The sequence below is a fragment of the Ranitomeya variabilis genome, chromosome 4, assembly GCF_051348905.1.
Source record: "Ranitomeya variabilis isolate aRanVar5 chromosome 4, aRanVar5.hap1, whole genome shotgun sequence".
Lineage (NCBI taxonomy): Eukaryota > Metazoa > Chordata > Amphibia > Anura > Dendrobatidae > Ranitomeya > Ranitomeya variabilis.
Genome location: NC_135235.1, coordinates 205,536,160 through 205,561,581, shown reverse-complemented (window position 1 = coordinate 205,561,581; position 25,422 = coordinate 205,536,160). Strand labels below are relative to the sequence as shown.

At 42.4% G+C, this 25,422-nt stretch overlaps 1 protein-coding gene across 1 annotated transcript in view; it reads right to left on the bottom strand.

Moving 5' to 3' along the window:
• LOC143770270 (circularly permutated Ras protein 1-like) overlaps nt 1-25,422 on the bottom strand; it is a 93,816-nt gene that overhangs the window by 67,453 nt on the left and 941 nt on the right. The window contains exons 2-4 of the mRNA XM_077259737.1: nt 5,306-5,420; nt 4,584-4,652; nt 379-453 (exon numbers count right to left, since the gene is read on the bottom strand). Coding sequence (XP_077115852.1) covers nt 379-453; nt 4,584-4,652; nt 5,306-5,411 — 250 coding nt within the window. The 5' untranslated portion in view covers nt 5,412-5,420. The remainder of the gene's footprint in view (nt 1-378; nt 454-4,583; nt 4,653-5,305; nt 5,421-25,422) is intronic.

Below are 25,422 nucleotides of genomic sequence, written 5' to 3'. Positions count from 1 at the left end.
TGAGATTCTATGGAGAAGGGAGGAGCTAGAGGTGGATACACATTCTGCTGCAAGTCCTCCTGAAATGACAGTTACTGTTCTCCATAGAACTTTATGAGCACCGTCACCTCCTATCTCCGTAATGGGAAAATCTGTGTTCACTGAAGGCACATTTTTACTTGACACCTGAAAATTTTTAAAATGAAAGATCAGTACGGGAGGAGAAAGAAGCAGATTTCTCTGATGAGATATATTACATGGTTTCTTATTTTCACGTGTAATATTGATTTATGAGAAAAAAAAATATGATAAAATGACGGTTACTCTTTAACTAAAAGGACAATTGTATGATCAACCTGTGTACACTGTGGGATACAAAGACTGAACATACTCCCTTACCATTAACTTCTGTATCACTCCGGGTCCCCTCTGCTCCATCGATTTTGTCATAAAGTCCTGGCTCCAGTACAACAGCTGTAGTCAGAGCAAAAGAAGAAAGCGGCCTGATAAATAAAGGAACTGGGCCACAAGGTGTGATCTGTATAAATATGAAATGAATAAATAATTTATAAATAAATTGCCAATTAGATGTGACCCTGTCCCTGATCTTATCCCTACCCTGTCTGATACAGTCTACAATTTATCCGGTTTATGTTTGTTTTTTTCCTCTGCTTAGATCTATCATCTATTATCTATCTATCATCTATCTATTATCTATCATCTATCTATTATCTATCATCTATCATTTATATATCTTATCTATTATTTATAATCTATCTATCATCTATCTATTATCTATCTATCAATCTATTATCTTTCATCTATCTTATCGATCATCTATTTATCATCTATTTATCATCTATCTTATCTATCGTCTATCTATCATCTATTTATCATCTATCTATTATCTATCATCCATTATCTATCTATCTATCATCTATTATCTCTATCATCTATCTATTATCTATTGTCATGGCCTCGGATACTTACCCGCCTGTCTCCATCCCTCGGCGCATTTTCGACATGGTCCCTGAGCCGCTCCTTGCCCGACTTCTTGGGATCGCGGCGCATCGGCGACTCGTGCATGTGCAGTCGCGCTTCCTCCACCACTGGGATTCCTGGGAGGTCTTGACCTGGTGGCTCTGCCCCATCATGGCGGCGCCCACCGGGTATTTCTTCTCGGCGTCTTCTGTGGTAAGACGCCTGTGTATCTATTGCGGTTACGTTGGCATCCTTGCTGGCGCTCTCCCTTGTTCTCAGGCTCCCTGTCACTGTCTACTGTGTCTCAGCCGTGCCTGTCCAGAGTCTCAGCCGAGCCCGTTTAGTGTCTCAGCCGTGCCAGTCCAGTGTCTCAGCTGTGCCTGTCTAGTGTCTCAGCCGTGCCTGTCCAGTGTCTCAGCCGTGCCTGTCCAGTGTCTCAGCCGTGCCTGCCCAGTGGCTAGTCTTGTCTGCCAGTTCCGTCCATACCCGCCAGTCATTGCTATTTTCCTTTTCCCTTTCTTGCAGTATCGTGCCGCTGCCAGTCTCTGGTCCTCCTGGTTCCACCTGCATCCCATATTCCTCTGTTTCCGGTTCTCTGTTCCTATCCACTCCGTCCATACACCGGTCTCTTCTCTTCCTTGACCTGCCAGTAGTCGCCCCTTTGGCTCCAGCCGTTGTGGTTTCATCCCCCTTGGGCCTGCTCCTAATGCTTCCTGTATAGGGGGTGGATCAATCTGGTCCGCTCGCCCTCGGGGGCTCTAGAGCCATGACCCATAGGGTCCACTTTCGGGTTGCTACTTAGAATCCTAATATCTATCATCTATTATCTCTATCTATCATCTATATATTATCTATCTATCTATCTATCTATCTATCTATCTATCTATCATCTATCTTTCTATCATCTATCTATCATCCGTCCATTCATCTATTTATTATCCATCCATGTATTATCCAACTAAAATCTATCCATCCATCTTTATTATCAACTTTCTGTCCCAGTGTAAATTCTGCTTTCCCTTTTTTCTCCAGCTACTTATTTTCATGAACAGCTTAAAGGATTTATCTCAATTTCTTAAATGGGTGAAACTACAAAAGTGGCAAGTTTTCTAGGCATGGAGCGTGTACTTGCAAGCTGATGGCTATAGAGCTTGTAATCGCTGCTCTGAAGCTGGCAGGATGGCTGGGTTTGTCCATCTTCATCATCCTTTAATGCTGCTTGTGCAATTTAGACCAAGCGACCGATCCGAACTGTCAATCATTAGGAGCGCACCGTCCCCAGCTAACAGGAACGCATGGGGCAGAGGATGGGTGCGTTCTTGAAGAAAGATATTAGATAACCTTTTAAGGATAATTTTTCTAACACTGTACTTCTTGACCATGATGTCTTGGAGAATTTTCCCAATTGTGCCGTCTGGCCTTACCATGCATATTATTCTGAAAGGGGCTGTCCACTACTAGGATGACCCTTTCTTAAACTAAGTGTTGGGCCCTCGATGTCAGCACTCGGTCTCCCCATGACTGTGATGCATGAAGAGGAAGCCGAGGATCAGCTGCAGTTAATTCCGGACTTCCTTTTCATGTTCAAAATGTCTGAAGGCGGGACTGTGAAGCCAGCACTAATTGGGTGCCAGGCATCACATGTCATTCCACCGCATCACAGTTCCGGGACCGTGAGTGCCGGTAGTAGACAACCCCTTGAAGATCTCATTGACTTCAAAAGGTTTTGTACAAAGATGGGAAGTTATGTCTACAGGATAGGAGGGAACGTAATGATCACTGGGGGTCCAACCGCTTTGGAACCCAACTAGGTAAAATGTTTTGAAACATTTCTTAGTAATAGGATGCTACTTTTGCCACAAGTCATTTTGTGAAACTTCTGCTACATGTGCCCCAGTTCACTGTACGAGTTCATCTAGATGTCAGTTTTTCGCGTACAAGTTCTGTGTTTTTCACGGATAACACTTGTATCTATAATAGTCTATGGGGTAGTTCACATGTCCGATTTTTTTTCCTCGGTCCGAGAGGTCATCCTTATATCATTAACATGATGTCCATATGAATGGAGGATGGTAGCTGCTCTGTACTGCTTTGCTGTTGTAGCGGGGTAGAAGAAAATGTCGGGTCAACAACAGTTAATATGAATATGAATGTTTTATGGTTATATGTTTTTTAAAGCTTTTGCATTTTGTCCTTGTGTCTCGGTTTTCCTTGTTTTACCTCAAAGTCGTTCCCGGGGATTGGGGAGGTCTGTCCACTAGGGGAACCATTAGAAGGCGTAGTGATATGGTATGCACCACTCAGGGTAGTGTATAGTTAACAGCTTGGGATTAGCCCACACATTGGGAAGGGTTAAATCAGATAAAAAAGGGAAGCACTTCCTGCTTCAAGTCAGACAAGTTGAGAGTCAAGTGCTAGTGGAGGAGAGTTCAGTCAGAGGAAGTGCTCAAGAGTGACAGTGTCTGACCATTTCCAAGTCAGTGATACAGCAGTGGTGAAGGAAGTCCTGTCAGTGCCAAGTCCCCAAACAGTATGAGGACACATCTTATGTCTCGTGCAGATCCTGGGGCAGTCTTGGGCCTGGGGCCCAGAAAAGGCATTGGGTGTCATGTCTCTGTCTCCCCTGTGATGAAGATGTGTGGGTCTCAAGGAAGCTGTTATGCCTGATAGAAGGTCCCTGGTACCAGTAGGAGCTGTTGAGGTGGGGACAGGTTGGGCAAAACGAAGTCAAAGACTGATAGTATACTGGACAAAGGGAACATCATCAGTAGGGGACTCTGTCTCACTCTGTGTGCCCCAACCACGTGTATCCGAATTGCGCAGTAAAACTGAACCTGTTGAACAACTGGTCATAAGGTTTCCTGTCATGTGTGAAGCTGAATCCGGTCCCATTGACAGGGAGGTAACAAGGACTCCTGAACTGCAAGTGACTACAGAACGTATCCTACAGCACATCACACTCATGTCAGATTCCTGTTTAGAAGAGGGATTTCAGGGCAAAGAGAACTCCGTTTCAGCCTACAGCAAACAGCCCTGTACCTCCCTTCACTGTCACACATAGTGATCTGTAGAACTTGTTCACTGGTTTTATGGCTTTCTCAGCATATCTCTATGTCTAAGCTGTGAGCAGTGACATCCTCTTCCCATTCAGATTCACCCTAAAGTGGCTGCTGCATTCCCTGCTTCTGCTTTTATCCTGGCTATGATTGCCCCTACTAATGGCTGTGCTATACCATGTGCCGTAATTACTGCCAGGCCTTATGTATGAGCCTCCCCAGCCATGCCCAAGGTCCTGTGAGATTTTGTTGGCAAATGCAATCCTTTGCAATGTGTAAAATAAATATTTTTGCCGATTCTCAATAAGCAAATCACAGATTTTTCAAATTTGCTGGGTTCAGTGAATTTCTAAAAAAATAACACAAATTTGATTTGCACCAAATCAAGGCCGGACAACCCCTATAACCACAACCTTTTTCTAGCCATTTATAAACTTTGGTGTAGACAATAAAAAATAGTGTAATAAAATAATGTACAAATGTAAAAATATTCAATTCACGCTCAACAAACCAGATGTTTGAGATCAGACTGTCTGTGCTTGTGTTTGCCGTGATTCTTACCAATACCTTCTGCATTATTGCTGAATTTCTCTTCTTGATGGAAATTGTCATAAAAATGTGTTCCAAGAGTAACGCCTGTAAAAAAGCACATCAAAATATAAATACTCTTGGAAATTGAAGCCAAACTTGAAGTTAAAGGCGATATCCAGGAATTTGTGAAAAACAAAAATTGTGCCGCTCCTGACGGCGATTCAGCTACCTCTGCTGACATCACGACAGAGCAGCGGCTTCTTTTCTTCTGTCGAAGGGGCGTGACTTCTGGCATTCCGTCATTCTGGTTGACAGCTGGCTCCTCCAGTTAGGCAGCGGGAATCTGATTGTCAATCATGATGTCGGAAGTCTCATGCCGTCAAAATAAGCCTCCGATTTATCTATCGACATGATGTCAGCAAAGGCAGCTGAACTGCCGACAGGAGCGGTCTATGCTGGGGAAGATCGGCACCGTGCACAACAGGCAGGTAGGCAGCAATTACCTGCCTGCTAGTCCTTAGGCACATTTTTTGTTTGTAACAAAGTCCTGGATTTCCCCTTGTTTCATCAAAATGCGTAAAATTATGACGTGCTTGTAAATATCCTCTCCATTCTCAAGAATTTTTAATTTTATTTCTTTTCTTTAATTGGGTGAGGTTGCCTTTGCTCATAGGCAAAAAGTGCAGCATTTACAAGCTGTTTGCTATATAGCTTGTAAGCACTGTTCTGAAGGTCACCCAAATTATAAAGGTACGTACCATACTGGGACTGTGGTACCGTCACTGGAGGCTGGAGGCTTTCAGGACGCGCCTTATTTTGACTTTTGGGATCATCTACATAAATATATCTGCAGCCAAACTCCATGTCACAAACCTGAAATCAGAGTTATGTAGCAGAACAATATTTTTAAAAAATCATTTAAAAATATTTTTATTATAAAAGTATAATTGGAAAAAAAAATTGATGAAAAAATTACTTTTTTTTATCCAAAAATAAATATGTTCACACTGAGCTCAGTTTTGTTGTGTAGACTAAATATTGACTTTCTTTCAGTGACTGGTCGGCCGCCCTAACCGTCTCCTTAACTTGTCTGACAACTTGTACTTGAACTTGTACGAAAACATAATATACAAAAAAAAAAGAAAAAAAAATGCCAAAAATATGTAAAATTTCCTAGATAACCAGGAAGTAGCACAGCATTATTTATGGCTCTATACCGAAATGAAGAAAGTTGGGAAGGTCAAGGGGGTTTTCGGACTTGGCCAATCTCTTTATGTTATAAGATTCACTAGGAAAAAGTTCATAAGGGAGTGTCCTGCTGATGAGATCTTAAGTGATTAGCCCGTAATATGCCAGTTTCCCAGACCGAGTCACCAGTTATTGCAGATTTATTGTCTCGGGCAGTTTTACTATGAGAATCCTAAAAAAAATAAAAAACACATAGAGGCCATATTGTATTCAGACCTAAGATTCCAAAACCAATTCAGATCCCAGATTCAGCAAATCATAATAAAAATGCAGTGATTTTACTACAGCTACATTAAAAATGACAACTATTTCCAATTTTCAAAAGGATGGAGAAAAGAGGAGAGGTTAACGACGTGGAAAAGGAATTATATTTTAAAGGAAATCTGTCAGTAGGATAAACCCTCCAAAGTTGTCTATATGGGCAAATAGGGCATAGGAAGCTGAATAAAATGATACCTTGATATCTGCGATCCGATGTTTTATTCCAGAGAAATCCACGCTTTTCTTAATATGTAAATGAGCTGTTAAGATCTATGGACCGGACATAGATCTTCTGAGACTCCACCTTCAGAGCTTATTGTAAATGAATGGGAGAGTTACCAGTGTGAGACATGTAATGACTAACAATCTGCTCTCCTGATCTACACATCTTACACTGGTAACTTCACCTTACATGTAAAATAATCTCTGGAGGCAGATTTTATGGGAGATCTATGTCCAGCCCATAGATCTCAACAGCTCATTTACATATTATGAAAAACGTAGATTTCTCAGGAATAAGACACTGGATCTCAGATATCAAGGCATCATTTTATTCCCCTTCCTATGACCTACATGCTCATGTAGACGGCTTGGGAGGGTTTATCCTACTGACAGATGCCCTTTAAGACAATGTTTGGCCAATGTATCGACAGGCATGGAGCTGTAATAAATTTGAGGCAAATCACTTCAATCGTCTTGATTTAATAATCGTAGGCCTATAAATAGCAGAATAAGCGTTCATAAAAATGCTTGTTCCCGATTATCAGCCCCATGTATCCCAAGTTACCACAGATCCATTGTCAAGCGATCAAAACACTTATTAACAAGCTGATCAGATCATTTATACAGGCCCTAAAATCATTGTTGTCTGGACCAGCAGCTTTCCATTTGTACATATTGGATTTCCACATATGTCCATCATGGCCTCCTACTAACCCAACAGGGGATTCAGGACAAGCTATTCATTGTTTTACACAATAGATCTATGGATAAACAGTATTAGACATTTTTTATAGGTCACTTTCATTATGGGGGTCTTTTACAATATTTGGTAAATGGACCATGTTGGATCTAATTTTCATCCATTTTTTTAGTCCTTGCATCCAAATGGCTTCAGTCATTTTTCTCGCATCTAATTATATGTGTTTGTTCTGGGACAGCATAAAACACATAAATCCTGCTGGGGTTGAGCTCCGTTTGTTAAACTTTTCTTTTTGTGCAGGTCAGTTCAGATATTATAAGAACTCACTCACACGTCAGTGACTTTTCTCGTACGCAAAAAACGGTCTGAGTTTCATCAGCGTTTTTGATCATAGTTTGGTCAAGGTACGTTTTTACCGTCAGAATTTAATCAGTTTTTCTCTAAGAAAGTATGAACAGATGGAGGTTTCACAAACTTCTTATATCAAACAGTCCATGAAAAAAATGTCCAATATTTTTCATGAATCCATTACTGGGTTTGAACCAAGATTTGGATCAAAATTGGACAAGTCTTTGTGCTTTTGTGCTTTACAAAGATACTCGGACGCATGAAGTGACGATATACTGTGATAGGTGTGAGATTAATCTGGGAAAAACGCAAGAAGAACTCGTATGTGAAAAACTGGCATCTGAATAAGTCATAGAATCCTAGAATCATACAATGTTAGAGTTGGAAGGGACCTCCAGGGTCATGGTGTCCTGCTCAATGCAGGGTTCACTAAAGCATCTCAGACAGATGTCTGTCCAGCCTCTGTTTGAAGACTTCCATTGAAGGAGAACTCACCACCTCTCGTGGTCCTTAGCAATCCGCACAAACACACGGAGACATGTGCAAATGCAATTCTACAGATTCGTGATACAATTGGACAGCTCTCGGATGCCATCTGTGTTCTGTCAATTTTTCACTGACTGATAGTAGAAGCTTGAGAAACCTCCATCAGCTCTTTTTTTTTTGCATATGGAAAAAGCGGAATCTTTGACCAAACTCTGTGGAGATTCTGATCCAAAACTCTTGACAAAAATTAGTCATTTCTTTAGCGAACCAGAAAACGTCTGAACGAGGCTTTAGACAAATTTACAAACTCAGCTCTTCTATACTAATCAAGCCAGCTTTCCGACATCTACAAGACAACATAGACCAAAAAGTAACCATCACGTGAGAAAAATCCACATAGATAATCGCAGTACGATTAAAAAATGGAATGCAAAAGTTGTGAATTCTCAGCTTGGATTGTTTTACCAGAATCAATAATCATCAATCAAGAGTTTGTTCCCGATCATCGGCTTGTATAAACGTGGCACAGATCAGCCAAAGAACAAGCTAAGCGCTTATTCATCAAGAGATCGAATCACTTTGGCACTGATGGTTTTTTTTTCATAATAATTTCTGCCATTGGTTTCCATTAAAAACATTGCACTGCTTTGCTTTTACAAGCTCTTCGTCTGCCCGGCACATTCAACTTTGATGTGGTCTGTGGTAATATATATATTCCAAGTAAGTCAAACTTCTGTGAAATCAAACGGTCCACTTAGGAAGCAACACTGTTTGACAATCAATTTCACATGCTGTTATGCAAATGGAATAGAGATTAGATGGAAATAATTGGCAATTATCAAGAAATTATTTGCAATTATTAAGACACCCCCTATAAAGGAGTGGTTCTGCAGGTGGGGATCACAGACCACATCTCAGTACCAATGCTTTCTGGCTGATGTTGTCAGGACTCTGAACATTTTGTGCACTGTGTCTTCCTGCTATAAAACTCCACCCCAGCCTTCAGTCTGTGCTAGAGTATTCTGCCTTGCATTCAGCTCCTGACCTCTGATTACTCCCTGGCTATACACCTGCTCCTGTGAACCTGTGTGGTGATCCTGCTACTCAGCTCTGAGTTCCTGCGGCATACACAAGTTTCCAGTAATCCTCCTTCATCTGCTGTTCGTGTTTACTGCCATCTGCATTTGCTGGACATGTAAGCTGTTTCTGCTTTGCAATAACCTGAGACTATTAACCAGGCCTCCCTGGTTGAGCTAAGATATGATTTGAACTGCCTAATAAGCATATCTATCTGTGCCTTGACTAATACAAGGATTTATTTGTGTCAAGTATCCTCAAGAATAATTGTGCTTCATAGACTTTCTGCTTGATTGCATTTTCCTCTGAACTTTCCTATAGACTGCTAAGCTGCGTTTATTATTTGCACCAAGTGTTGTGGACTTGAGTTTCTCTCTGCACCTGTTTGAATCACCGTGTGATAATATAGACTTTACCACTTATAAAACTGTCCTGTAGTTGTCTTGTTCCACGCAAAGAGTCTCCTGAGTTATCCCCTATAATTATTACAGGATACTCTATCTTAAAAAAAAAAAAGGAGACTGCTGGAACAATGACTGCAGAAAGCAAATTAGAGAAGGTGTTTTCCATAATTAGATCACTGCAGAAAGATGTGGAAGGTCTGCAAAAGAAGTTTGGAAGCTTTGAACACAATCAACAAGTGTTTGGACAAACTTTGCAGGACTTGAGCAACCGCATAGCAGCCCAGGAAAGCAAACTTGCTGGCATAGAGTCCCAGTATGGACGGGATTTTCAGGACATAAGCACGCAAATAGCTGCACAAGTGACTTTACCCTCTGGGCAACCGCCACCAGATGGCCCACCTAAGTTGCCCCCATTCAGATTTAATGGTGATCGCGACAAATTTCGTGGCTTTGTGAATCAATGTATGCTATATTTTGATGTGCATGCTGACCGCTTTCCTACTGATAGATCCAAAGTATTGTATGTAATAATGTTACTGACCTCACGAGCGCTCGCCTGGGTGAATCCGATGATTGAGTCTTGTGACCCACGGTTAAATGACTTGGATGATTTCTTGGCCGCTATGGCATTAATGTTTGATGACCCTAATCGCCGTGCAACCGCTGAATCTGCTTTGTTGTCTTTACGCCAGGTTAAACGTTTTGTTATTGAGTATGCCACTGAATTCAGGAGATTGGCGGTAGATACCAATTGGGACAGTTATGCACAATTGCCTATTTTTAAAAGGGGTCTATCTAGTATTGTAAAAGATGAACTAGCCCGCTCTGAGTCACCACAAGAGCTAGAGACATTTATACAGCATTGTATGCGCATAGACATTCGCCTTACTGAGCGTAGGCAGGAGAAATTTGCTGCATATAACCGTGTTTCTAACTTTTCCCTTCCTTCCAAAGAGCCTGCAGGTAAAACCTCTCAGGAGGTGGAGGAGGTGCCCATGCAAATTGATTCCGTTCAGAGGCGCGTGATCAATGAGCGCCGGGAGCATCGCCTTCGTGAAAGTCTATGTTTCTACTGCGGCCAGTCTGACCACTTCTTGATCAATTGTCCTAAGTGTCCTAGACAGCCTAACAAGGTTCTAGCAGCAATAGGGGAGTATGACAACTGTGATGATGAATCTGTCATCTCTGAATGTAGCCTGCCTTTAAACGCTGTATTCCATTCACTTTCTATGACTTCACCCCCCAAGGAGCTGAAGGAAAAGAACTCTCACTGTTCTCTCCCTATTAAGATCCTGTGTTCAGGACAGTGGATTTCCAGTTCAGCTATGATTGACTCTGGTGCAGGTGGCAATTTCATGGATATCGCATTTGCCAAGGAACATGGTATTAAAATTCAGCAAAGAGCCTCTCCAATTACCATGGAAACAGTGGATGGGTCACCTTTAATCTCTGGGCCTGTGGATCAGGAGGCTGTACCCCTTGAAATTTTGTTGGAGCCTAATCATCAGGAGCAACTTTCTTTCTTGCTAATTTCTTCTCCTCATTTTCCTGTGATTTTAGGCATTCCTTGGTTGCGTTCTCAGAACCCAATTATCAACTGGGAGACCAAGGAGATTATCTTCCCAACAAGGAGCAACTCAGCGTTAACAGAAGCTGTCCCTGAGTCCACGGCTACGGAATCACATGTACATGTATTTTCTTTACCTCCAGCTTATAAAGAGTTCTCTGACATCTGTGACAAGAAGAATGCAGATCAGCTTCCTCCACACAGGCATTATGACTGTCCCATTGAGCTGCTTCCCAGGGCAGCCATTCCTTTTGGTAACGTATACCCTTTGGCGGCACCTGAGCTTCAAGCCTTAAAAGAGTATATTGATGAAAATCTGGCCAAAGGCTTCATACGTCCTTCTTCCTCACCAGCAGGGGCACCTATCTTTTTTGTAAAGAAGAAGGATGGGACCCTGAGACCCTGTGTTGACTATCGAGAACTCAATAAGGTAACCGTACGAAACCGTTACCCTTTGCCTCTGATTCCCAAATTACTGGAAAGAGTCCGCCATGCTAAGGTGTTCTCTAAACTGGATCTTCGTGGGGCTTATAATTTGGTGCGTATTCGTCCAGGGGATGAGTGGAAGACAGCATTCAGATGCCGGTATGGACATTTTGAATCTCTTGTGATGCCCTTCGGGCTTTGTAACGCCCCTGCAAAATTTCAACACCTTGCTAATGACATTTTCAGAGATTTGTTGGACCAGTTTGTAGTGATCTATTTGGACGATATACTAATCTTTTCTGACTCTCTACAGGAACATGAAGAACATGTCAAAACTGTTTTAAGACGTCTGAAAGAGAACCATCTGTATATTAAGCCAGAGAAATGCGAGTTCCATCGTTCTGAGATACAGTTCTTAGGTTATATCATCTCTCCCCAGGGGCTGAACATGGAGTCTGGTAAGATTCAGGCTATCCTTGACTGGCCGGTACCCAAGAACGTTAAGGAGATCCGTTTTATTGGTTTTGTAAATTTCTACAGACGCTTCATTCGAAATTTTTATGCTATTATTCGTCCCATTACTTCCTTGACAAGGAAGGAAAAGCCCTTTAAGTGGTCATCACAGGCTCAAGAAGCTTTTGATCAGCTTAAGATCTGTTTCACATCAGCACCGCTGTTGATACACCCAGATCCAACACTTCCTTTCATTGTGGAGGTGGACGCTTCTGATAATGCTTTGGGGGCTATTCTCTCCCAAAGAACTGGAGAGAAAGGTCTGCTACATCCTTGTGCTTTCTTTTCCCGAAGACTAACCCCAGCAGAGAAGAATTACGATGTGGGAGACAAGGAATTGCTGGCTATTATTGCGGCTTTCAAAGAATGGAGGCATCATCTGCAAGGAGCTGCACAACAGATCATAGTGCTAACTGACCATAGCAATCTAGAGTTCCTTAGATGCGCTAGATGTCTTTCTCCTCGTCAGGCTCGTTGGAACTTATTTTTAAATCAATTTAACTTTGTTATCTCGTACCATCCAGGTTCTCGTAATGGGAAGGCTGATGCTTTATCCCGAATCCATGCTGTGGATTCCGTACCTGGAGCCCCGTCCAAGACCATTCTATCTGATGCCAATTTCATCGGAGTTATCCACGATCAGGACTTGTGGAAGGAGTGCAGGGAGGTCTATGAAGGTGATGTATTTCTGGCCAACCCACCTGTGGATATTAATCTTGTCTTTAAGGGTGGCATGTGGTTCAGAGATCGACGTATCTACGTCCCGGAGGTCGTCCGTCTACAGATCCTCAAGTTGGTACATGACTCCAAGTTGGCTGGTCACAGGGGGGTACAGAAGACACAAGAGTTCCTGAGCCGATTCTTCTGGTGGCCAACTTGCCTGAAGGATACCAAGGACTATGTTCTCTTTTGCGAGGTATGTGCCCGTTACAAGACTCCTCATGTGGCACCTACGGGTCTTCTACAACCATTACCTGTTCCATCCCGCCCTTGGGGGTCTATATCAATGGACTTTATTGTGGAGCTGCCTACATCGGGGGGCATGAATACAACCATGGTGGTAGTTGATCGCCTGACTAAAGCTGCTCATTTTGTTCCGTGCACCGGCCTCCCCTCAGCTAAAGATAGTGAACTTGGTTATACAGAATGTCTTTCGGTTGCACGGGGTTTCGGATGAGATCATCTCTGACCGTGGAGTACAGTTCACTTCAAGATTCCGGAAGGGGTTTTGCTCTGCACTCAATATTAATGTCTGTCTCTCTTCTGCTTACCATCCCCAGACAAATGGTCAGACTGAGCGTACCAACCAGATGCTGGAACAATATCTAAGATGTTATGTCAGCCATCTCCAGGATGATTGGTTGGAGTTGTTGCCGTTAGCCGAATTTTCATATAATAATTCTCAGAGCGCCTCCACTAAATTTACACCTTTCTTTGCCAATCTGGGTTATCATTCGTGTATTTTACCTAGGTCTCCAATTAATTCTCCGGTTCCGGCAGTGGAGGAAAGGCTGACTGCGATGAGACAGAATCTGGAGGTTCTGAAGGAATCCCTGACCACAGCTCAAGAACGTTATAAGAGATCGGCTGATAGATTCCATAAACCTGCACCCATGTTCAAGGTAGGAGATTCCGTGTGGTTAGCAACTAAGAATCTGAAGTTAAACGTTCCTTCACAAAAACTTGGACAGAAATTCATTGGCCCTTTCAAGATCAACGGTATTGTGAGCTCTGTGGCTTGCCGGCTGAAGCTGCCTAGGACTATGAAGGTATCTTTCATGTTTCTTTACTAAAGCCTGTATCTCCTAATACCTTCCAGGGACGTGTTGTGCCACCTCCGCAGCCTATGGTGATTGATGGACAAGAACAATTCGTGGTGGAGGAAATTATTGATTCCAGGATTCGCAGGAATCTTCTCCAATATCTGATAAGATGGCAGGGATATCCCCCTGAGGAAGACTCTTGGGAACCTGTGGAAAACATCAATGCCCAACAGAAGATTTCTCGTTTTCATCAGAGATTCCCTGAGAAACCAGGTCCAGGATCGTCCTGAGGCCGCTTCTAAGGAGGGAGTAATGTCAGGACTCTGAACATTTTTTACCTTTTGTGCATTACTACCCTTTTCCAAGATGGCGTCTTTGGTCTCATGTGCACTGTGTCTTCCTGCTATAAAACTCCACCCCAGCCTTCAGTCTGTGCTAGAGTATTCTGCCTTGCATCCAGCTCCTGACCTCTGATTACTCCCTGGCTATACACCTGCTCCTGTGAACCTGTGTGGTGATCCTGCTACTCAGCTCTGAGTTCCTGCGGCATACACAAGTTTCCAGTAATCCTCCTTCATCTGCTGTTCGTGTTTACTTCCATCTGCATTTGCTGGACATGTAAGCCGTTTCTGCTTTGCAATAACCTAAGACTATTAACCAGGCCTCCCTGGTTGAGCTAAGATATGATTTGAACTGCCTAATAAGCATATCTATCTGTGCCTGGACTAAGACAAGGATTTATTCGTGTCAAGTATCCTCAAGAATAACTGTGCTTCATAGACTTTCTGCTTGATTGCATTTTCCTCTGAAGTTTCTTATAGACTGCTAAGCTGCGTTTATTATTTGCACCAAGTGTTGTGGACTTGAGTTTCTCTCTGCACCTGTTTGAATCACCGTGTGATAATATAGACTTTACCACTTATAAAACTGTGTGCTGTAGTTGTCTTGTTCCATGCAAAGAGTCTCCTGAGTTATCCCCTATAATTATTACAGATGTTTTGGTTACTTTTGCATGTTGGTTGTGCTTTCACACTCGTGTTAGCATGAGATGAACTCTACAACCCACACAAGTGGCTCAGGTAGTGCAGCTCATCCAGGATGGCACATCAATGCGAGCTGTGGCAACAAGGTTTGCTGTGTCTGTCAGCATAATGTCCAGAGGCGCTACCAGGAGACAGGCCAGTACACCAGGAGACGGGTAGGGGGCTGTAGGAGGGCAACAACACAGCAGCAGGACCACTACCTCAGCCTTTGTGCAAGGAGGAACAGGAGTAGCACTGCCAGGGCCCTGCAAAATGACCTCCAACAGGCCACAAATGTGCATGTGTCTGCACAAACGGTTAGAAACCAACTCCATGAGGATGGTCTGAGTGCCAGACGTCCACAGATGGGGGTTGTGCTCACAGCCCAACACCGTGCAGGGTGCCTGGCATTTGCCACAGAACTCCAGGATTGGCAAATTCGCCACTGGCATCCTATGCTCTTCACAGATGAAAGCATGTTCACACTGAGCACATGTGACAGACGTGACAGAGTCTGGAGACACCGTAGAGAGCGATCTGCTGCCTGCAACATTCCTCAGCATGACTGGTTTGGCAGTGGGTCAGTAATGGTGTGGGGTGGCATTTCTTTGGAGGGCCGTACAGCCCTCCATGTGCTCGCAAGAGCAAGCCTGACTGCCATTAGGTGCCGAGATGAGATCCTCAGACCCCTTGTGAGACCATATGCTGGTGTGGTTGGCCCTATGTTCCTCCTAATGCAGGACAATGCCAGACCTCATGTAGCTGGAGTGTGTCAGCAATTCCTGCAAGATGAAGGCATTGAAGCTATGGACTGGCCTGCCCGTTCCCCAGACCTGAATCCGATTGAGCACATCTGGGACATCATGTCTTGCTCCATCCACCAACGTCACGTTGCACAACAGACTGTCCAGGAGCTGGCTGATGCTTTAGTCCAGGTCTGGGAAGAGATCCCCCAGGAGACCATCCGCCGCCTCATCAGGAGCATGCCCAGGCATTGTACAGTAGGGAGATCATACAGGCACATGGAGGCCACACACAATACTGAGCACCATTTCCTTGTCATGAGGCATTTCCACTGAAGTTGGATCAGCCTGTAATTTGATTTTCCACTTTGATTTTGAGTATCATTCCAAATCCAGACATCCATGGGATATTCATTCTGATTTACATTGATAATTGTTATGTTTTGTTGTTCGGAACACATTCCACTATGCAATGAATAAACATTTGAACTGGAATATTTCATTCAGAGATATATAGGATGTGGTATTTTAGTGTTCCTTTTATTCCTTTGAGCAGTATATATATATATATATATATATATATATATATATATATATATATATATACATACACACACACGCATGCATGCATGCATACATACACACACACACACACACAGTACAGACCAAAAGTTTGGACACACCTCATTTAAAGACTTTTCTGTATTTTCATGACTATGAAAATTGTAAATTCACACTGAAGGCATCAAAGCTATGAATTAACACATGTGGAATTATATACTTAACAAAAATGTGTAAAACAACTGAAAATATGTCTTATATTCTAGGTTCTTCAAAGTAGCCACCTTTTGCTTTGAACACTCTTGGCATTCTCTTGATGAGCTTCAAGAGGTAGTCTCCGGGAATGGTCTTCCAACAATCTTGAAAGAGTTCCCAGAGATGCTTAGCACTTGTTGGCCCTTTTGCCTTCACTCTGCGGTCCAGCTCACGCCAGCTCAATTGGGCTCAGGTCTGGTGACTGTGGAATAGCATGCTGCTGCAAGATGCTGTGGTAGCCATGCTGGTTCAGTATGCCTTCAATTTTGAATAAATCCCCAACAGTGTAACCAGCCAGGCACCTTGACACATCACACCTCCTCCTCCATGCTTCACGGTGGGAACCAGGCATGTAGAGTCCATCCGTTCACCTTTTCTGCGTCGCACAAAGACACGGTGGTTGGAACCAAAGATCTCAAATTTGGACTCATCAGACCAAAGCAAAGATTTCCACTGGTCTAATGTCCATTCTTTGTGTTCTTTAGCCCAAGCAAGTCTTTTCTGCTTGTTGCCTGTCCTTAGCAGTGGTTTCCTAGCAACTATTACATGGTAAAATTGTTGCTAAGAAACCACTGCTAAGGACAGGCCTGCTGCACAAAGTCTCCTCTTAACAGTTGTTGTAGAGATGTGTCTGCTGCTAGAACTCTGTGTGGCATTGACCTGGTCTCTAATCTGAGCTGTTAGGGTACGTTCACACAGGACTTTTTTGCTGCTTTTTTTTGCTGCTTTTTTTTATGCTAATTTTCAGCTGCTTTTTACAGTACCAGTAAAGCCTATGAGATTTCAGAAATCTCATGCACACACGTTGTTTTTTTGTTTGATCAGTATTTTCTGCTTTGCTGCTTTTTTTGGACATAGGGCATGTCACTTCTTTCAGCGTTTTTGCTGCGTTTTTGCAGCGTTTTTTCACCCATTGACTTGAATGGGTGATGAAAAAAACGCTGCAAAAACGCTGAAAAAACGCATGTAGCATTATTTGCTGCGTTTTTTTGTGCAGAAAATCATGGCCAGCAGGAAGGGATCTCACAGCCAAGAGCTTAGGGGTGTGGTTAGTGAGGTGTGAAGAGCCATTGTGAGGTGTCCTGATTGTGATCTATTGTGAGGGAGTTCCTGGTAGTAAGGTGTGAAGCGCCATTGTGAGGTGTGAAGAGCCATTGTGAGGTGTCCTAGCAGCTGAAAATTGGCATAAAAAAAGCAGCAAAAATCTGCAGCAACAAAGTCCTGTGTGAACGTACCCAAAAAACGCACCAAAAACGCACCAAAATAACGCACCTAAATTAGCATAAAAAAAAGCAGCAAAAAAAGCAGCAAAAAAGTCCTGTGTGAACGTACCCTTAACCTGCGATTTCTGAGGCTGGTAACTCGGATAAACTTATCTTCAGAAGCAGAGGTGACTCTTGGTCTTCCTTTCCTGGGGCGGTCCTCATGTGAGCCAGTTTCTTTGTAGCGCTAGATGGTTTTTGCAACTGCACTTGGGGACACTTTCAAAGTTTTCCCAATTTTTCGGACTGACTGTCTGACCTTCATTTCTTAAAGTAAAGATGGCCACTCATTTTTCTTTACTTAGAATTTGCATTATGGCAAGAAAAAGCAGATGACTGCTTTGCACACTCTTGCCATTCTCTTGATGAGCTTCAAGAGGTAGTCACCGGAAATGGTTTTCACTTCACAGGTGTGCCCTGTCAGGTTTAATAAGTGGGATTTCTTGCCTTATAAATGGTGTTGGGACCGTCAGTTGTGTTGTGCAGAAGTCTGGTGGATACACAGCTGATAGTCCTACTGAATAGACTGTTAGAATTTGTATTATGGCAAGAAAAAAAGCAGCCAAGTAGAGAAAAACGAGTGGCCATCATTACTTTAAGAAATGAAGGTTAGTCAGTCTGAACAAGCAGAGGAGACTTGTTTTGGGCTAAAGAACACAAGGAATGGTCATTAGACCAGTGGAAATCTGTGCTTTGGTCTGATGAGTCCAAATTTGAGATCTTTGGTTCCAACCGCCGTGTCTTTGTGCGACGCAGAAAAGGTGACCGGATGGACTCTACATGCCTGGTTCCCACCGTGAAGCATGGAGGAGGAAGTGTGATGGTGAGGGGGCGCTTTGCTGGTGACACTGTTGGGGATTTATTCAAAATTGAAGGCATACTGAACCAGCATGGCTACCACATGCTATTCCATCCGGTTTGCGTTTAGTTGGACCATCATTTATTTTTCAACAGGACAATGACCCCAAATACACCTCCAAGCTGTGTAAGGGCTATTTGACCAAGAAGGAGAGTGATGGGGTGCTACGCCAGATGACCTGGCCTCCACAGTCACCAGACCTGAACCCAGTTGAGATGGTTTGGGGTGAGCTGGTCCGCAGTGAAGGCAAAAGGGCCAACAAGTGCTAAGCATCTCTGGGAACTCCTTTAAGATTGTTGGAAAACCATTCCCGGTAACTACCTCTTGAAGCTCATCAAGAGAATGCCAAGAGTGTGCAAAGCAGTCATCAAAGCAAAAGGTGGCTACTTTGAAGAACCTAGAATATAAGACATAGTTTCAGACAAAAATGCGAAATGATTTGCACCGACTCTAATGGCTTCCATTATTACCAGAACGGTGACACTAGTGTACACAAAGCCTAAGGGCTCATACATTTCAGGTATATCTCATGGGTAGGAGAAGATCTAATATGAGTGGGGGCCATGTTACGGCATATGTTGGGGGGGAATCTATAGATTACCATGTGGAGTTTCCACATGTCCGAACCTTTCTCCCCAGCTGTCAATCATCTCTTACGGGTGATATAAACACGTACTCGTTCATCTGACTATTCTATGGATATGGTCAGCTTTGCAAGTGTTTATTTCGGCTTCCTCATGACTGGCGTATTTTTAGTCTCAGACTTGGCGTAGAATCAGATGAAACAATGGAGTAAAAACACGTGACTTATGTTTTACTGTAATACATTCCAACAAGTAGGTGAGGTACGCGATATAAGATTACCATTGCTAGGGCTAGTTATTTAAAGGGTTTTTCCGCCTTATGCAATTCGTTTTTAATAAATCTTGAGTTAAAATGTAACATTCTGAGCAACCAGGAAGCAAATGTAACTAAACTTTTATTTTTATTATTATTATTATTAATATTATTTTTTTACAGTTTTGTCCAGCAAGGAAGGTTATGAAAATTTGTGAATCACTTTATTAGGAGATTTATTTTCATTCCTGTAAAAAAAAAATTGCATGTAAGTAGCTTCCAAACCTCTGCTTTTCTGCAGTTTATTTGATTGAACTCTAGAGTACAGAAGATGGCAGTGATGGGATAGCTCAGCACCTGTATCTCACTAACTGTGGAGAGAAGCTGCAACAGGGGAGGAGACCAGATCTGAGCATCACTGCCATCATCTGTAGTCCAAATAAGGATGTTCTGATACCACTGCAGCTGAAGGCAAATAGACAGGGAGGGAAGAAGACAAGGTTTGGAAGATATTTACATTTTTTTTTTTTTTTTTTTTTACAGGAATGAAGTTAAATTCCCTACTAAAGTGATTTGCAAAGTTCCAAAACTTTCGATGCTGGAAGAAAAAAATAAAATAATAAAATATATATATATATATATATATTTTAATAATAATAATAATAATAATAATAATAATAATAATAATAATAGGTGGACTTCGTGGAATTGCCACGGATTACAGCGGAGCTGGATTGGTTAATAAATTGATGAATGAATATCTCTTGTCTTTATTTCTCTCTTTTTATATGTCTTTCTGGTTGCCATTTTTGGACTACGTCTGAATACTTACACTACTTTGGACCATCAGGTATTTTTTTTATTAAAAAATTAGTGAACCAGGGAGTCGGGAGTTTTTTTCAAATAAAAGAAAACAAAACACACAAAAATATTTTAACTTATTGGGTTACTAATGGGGGTGTCTGATAGATGCCCCTCCATTTCTAACCCCTGGGTTGAATCCAGCTTACGCTACACAGCTGATATCAACCCAAAAAATATTACTCTGATTGCCACCGCACCAGGACAAACGGAAAGAGACGGGAAAAGTGCCAGAATATGCATCTAATGTGACTCGCTATTTCTGGGCAGACTGTGGCATGGTGATTTTACATGCCAGTTTTATCCATCAAACTTTCTAGTCTGATATCAGCTCACAGCTGTCTGCTTTACCTTGGCTGGTTATCAAAAATAGGAGGGAACCACATAATTTTTTTTCAATTATTATTTAATAGGCTTAAAAAAAAAAAAAAAAAAGGTTTAAAACACCTTTTAGTGCCACATGAAAGGCACTAAAGGGAGCAACTTTATAATATTTAGGGAGGCAGACAGACAATCTAAGCTCTCCCTCCTATGACAACTCTACCTGAACTGCTTCCGGAGAAGAGGGCGCTGAGCACCGCATCACCGGGTCTTCTATAAACCCAATGACACAATGCGGCTGGCCAATCACAATAATACCAGTAGCCAACATGGCTACGGCATTACCGTGTATGGAGGGTAATCCCTGCATGCTTATTGGCTGTTAGACAGCCATGAAACATGATGGCCGAGGACTCGAGCATGGTGCTTGAGCACCCACGATATTCGAACGAGTTTCGAGCAGTGGCGAGTACATGGGCTCATCACTAGTAGAGAGATCTGGAAAATTAATAAGGCATGCAACATAAAGGGGAGACATAAAATAAACCAAGTTGGAACTATGTTATGTTATACTTTTAGTTCTTAAAGGGGTTGTTCAACACATACAATTTGGAAAGGCCAGGAATGCTTTAAATAAAAAAAATCCCTCACCTATCAAACTCCGCCATGCTGCTTCATAGTTTGCTGCAAGTCTCTGTTTACTTCCTGCAACCAATCATGTGGCATCTACCCACATGATATAACGAGCCAATCACATCCCCCTATGTGTCCTTGGTGCAAATATAATTTACTGATGCACGAATAGTAGGAAAGCTCCACTAATGTCCCGATTTTCACTGTTGCTTCTAATTATGAAAGCCGGGAAAAAGAAGAAAATCTCAGTGCACCGCAATTATTATTTTTTTGCTAAGCCATACCCGTAACCTCACCAAGCCTTTTATGTCACTACTCCATGCTAATTCTATTGGATCTCTCCGCAGCATTCGACACTGTGGATCATCAGCTCCTCCTCACTATGCTCCGCTCCATCGGCATCAAGGACACCGTTCTCTCTTGGTTCTCCTCCTATCTCTCTGACCGATCCTTCACTGTATGTTTTGCTGGTTCCTCCTCCTCTCACCTTCCCCTTACTGTTGGGGTTCCTCAAGGATCAGTCCTAGGCCCCCTCCTCTTCTCTTTGTATACTGCCCCTATTGGACAAACAATCAGTAGATTTGGGTACCAGTACCATCTCTATGCTGATGACACACAATTATACACCTCTTTTCCTGCTTTCACTCCGACCTTCTTAGAAAACACCAGTGATTGTCTTACCGCTGTCTCTAACATCATGTCCTCCCTCTATCTGAAACTGAACCTGTCAAAAACTGAACTCCTCGTGTTCTCTCCCTCTACTAACCTACCTTTGCCTGACATTGCCATCTCCGTGTGCTGTTCAATCATTACTCCAAAGCAACATGCCCGCTGCCTTGGGGTCATCCTTGATTCCGAGCTTTCATTCACCCCCCACATCCGATCACTGGCTCGCTCGCTCTTATCTGCATCTCAAAAACATTTCTAGAATTCGCCCTTTTCTTACTTTCGACTCTGCAAAAACTCTTACTGTTTCTCTTATTCATTCCCGTCTGGACTATTGTAACTCTCTACTAATCGGCCTCCCTCTTACCAAACTCTCCCCGCTCCAATCTGTCCTGAATGCTGCTGCCAGGATCATATTCCTCACCAACCGTTACACCGATGCCTCTACCTTGTGCCAGTCATTACACTGGCTACCCATCCACTCCAGAATCCAGTACAAAACTACTACCCTCATCCACAAAGCACTCCATGGCTCAGCACCACCCTACATCTCCTCTCTGGTCTCAGTCTACCACCCTACCCGTGCCCTCCGCTCCGCTAATGACCTCAGGTTAGCATCCTCAATAATCAGAACCTCCCACTCCCGTCTCCAAGACTTTACACGTGCTGCGCCGATTCTTTGGAATGCACTACCCAGGTTAATACGATTAATCCCCAATCCCCACAGTTTTAAGCGTGCCCTAAAAACGCATTTGTTCAGACTGGCCTACCGCCTCAACGCATTAACCTAACTATCCCTGTGTGGCCTATTAACAATAGAAAAACAAAACAAAACACATAATCAGGTTCCTTGCATCGTGTTCTCATACACTTTATGCAGTTAATAGCCTCTGTGTCTGTACTGCTACATACTTAGGCTGTTAACTGATTCATGCAGCTTTACATGAACACCCGAGCCTTACACTATGGCTGGTCCAAATAACTAAAGCAATTGTTACCATCCACCTCTCGTGTCTCCCCTTTTCCTCATAGTTTGTAAGCTTGCGAGCAGGGCCCTCATTTCTCCTGGTATCTATTTTGAACTGTGATTTCTGTTATGCTGTAATATCTATTGTCTGTACAAGTCCCCTCTATAAGTTGTAAAGCGCTGCGGAATATGTTGGCGCTATATAAATAAAAATTATTATTATTATTATTATTATTATGTGCACCCATATAGAAATAATGTCCCTAGTGAAGCCCCCCAGGCTTCCCACACTGTACGATATCCCACACAGTATGCTGTCCCCAGAGTGCCTATCACACACACACTGTTATGTTCCCACAGTGCCAGACTACTGTATAATAACCTAGAGTACCCCCCTATATATGGTATAAATGCCCCCAACACACAGTATAATGTCCCCACAGTGCCCCTTATAAATACCATGAGATTAGCCCTGAACTGTGATATACTGTGAAGGACACAAAGCAATTGTGTTTGTGTGAAGGAACTGCTGCTGAGGTGTTTGCTAGCGGATTGTCACAAGTACAAGCAAAGTGTCGCCAGTCCATCAGCCTCTTTTCAAGCTAGGGTCGATTGAGGTACTCTGTATCCATACAGTATAAAGGGGCACACTACCCCCCAGATCGATTACAAACTTCTGTGTCCAGAAGAATATTATACCTGGATCTTGGACACTGGTGGAGCTTTGCTATAACTAGTATGTTATATATAATTACACCGGGAACACACTTTTTTTTTACTGAAAGTGAGCAACCTCTTTAACAAGTGAAGGTTCTGAGAAACCACAAGTTGCATTTAGTAAGAGGCAAATTAGTAACGTCAACAAAGGATGAAGGCAAATAACCTTCTGCAACGCTGACATTCAGGAAAGTTTGCACAGTTACCTGTCTGACTACATACCATTTTTCACATGAGCGAATCTATACAAACACCAATGACTCAGGAGTAATTCTCAACATTAATAATAAGAAAAGAGGAAACAAAGCAGCTTAAACAGGAACGTAAAGCTGAACTTTATCTGTTCTCATCTCCATTCATATCTCCCCACTTCAGGAAGCTAATAGATTGGTGTCTCATTGATAATGGAAGGGCTAGAAAAGCGGGCGGTCATGTATGTAACTGTAGGAAAATGGACGACAGCGAATAGCTCATCTAAACTGATAGGAAACATTGTTAATTATTAAGTTAATAACTATTAAGGATCTACAAGGTCATTAGAAGCAATGATGGGGAATTATGTTAAAAAGAGTAAGATCAAGGCTGTGATTTAAAGGAATTTTCCCATCTCCAAGATAATATCCCAATATGTAGTAGGTGTAATAATAAATATTATTAGCAAATACCTCCAATTAGAAATGTAGTATAGTTCTCCTGATTCACCATGTCTCTTTCCTCATGAGCAGGCATTGCAGGACCTTCGGTATCCATGGTTACGACCACTAGTAATTAGCTGTCACTTTATCAGTGGATGTAACCATGGATACCTAAGGTCCTGCAATGCCTGCACATGAGGAAAGAAATAGCAAATCAGAAAAACTATACTACGTTTCTAATTGGAGGTATTTGGTAATATTATTACTACACCAACTACATAAATTGGGATAGGATCTTGGAGATGGGAATACTCCCTTAAAATCACAGCGTCGACTACCATAAGACAAAATATAAATTATCAGATTGAAGGGATTCTCTGTGATAATGATTCAGACACGGGGCACCCCCACCGATCATGGGAAATCACTCATGACCCAAGTTCTCTCCATGTCACAGGCGGCACAATGATAGCTTGATAGCTATAGGAAATCTACACTTTCAACATCCCAACAAACAGCACCTTATAACTCAGCCGCCTTCATGCAAAAAAGAAAAGAAAAATCGAGTAAAGGGGCATTTTATCTTAGTTCCTGTCATCTCTAAATTTTTTATATATTGAGTGATGTTAAATTTCAAAGGAAAAATATAAATTATTTCCTCCTTTCACTTCCTCTCTACATTCTAAATCTATTTTGTTTCAGAAATCTTCATTAGGAGTCTTAGAGATCAATGATTTCCTCCCCCTTTTCCTCTTCTCTTTCCTGTGTAAACTGTCTGCAGCAGGAGCCTCCCCCCCCCCTTTGTCTACAGGAAAACAAAAGGATCATTAGGCTCCACCCCCTCCACTAAAGATGCTGAAGATCTGCTGGGGATTAACTCTTGCTCTCTCTCTCTCAACGATTGCTGTTAGCTTTGGGAAATGGTATTTCTGGTTTACTTTTATCATTTATTTGTAGGTTTAGTAATGTTTTATTTAAACAAAGAAAAAAAAAATGATAATGACACAATACCGACCCCTTCTTAAAAGGTACAGAATCAAGACTTTGGCCTGAGCAGAACATTGATGACATAAGGATGATGACAAAGCGCAATGTGAATGTATCTGGTGTACAAGCATTGCACAACAAGCCTTCACCTGCTACTTCATCGACTCCCGGTACTTTTCATGACTTACGCCTGGGGTCAAAGGCTTTGTAGAAAGCTGCTGCTCTCCAGTATATATATATTATATGCTATAAAGTATGTTTGGAATATATACAGAACCATATACATCTGGGAACTATAAGGAGTACGGAATATTGTCTATGTAGATCTCCCTCATCAATGAATACAAAGTAGACGTACAATGTAGAACCATTGACCCCCCCAAGACTCATATTCCCGGAACCAGGCTTCCTAGGGCCCCTAAGACTTTGGACAACAGTAATATCTGGTTCAGGATCTCGTCCCAGGCACTTGGTTCTATAGTCAGCATTCTAGAACTAATCTGTAAATTAAAGGAGATTTTTCCCCCATCGTCC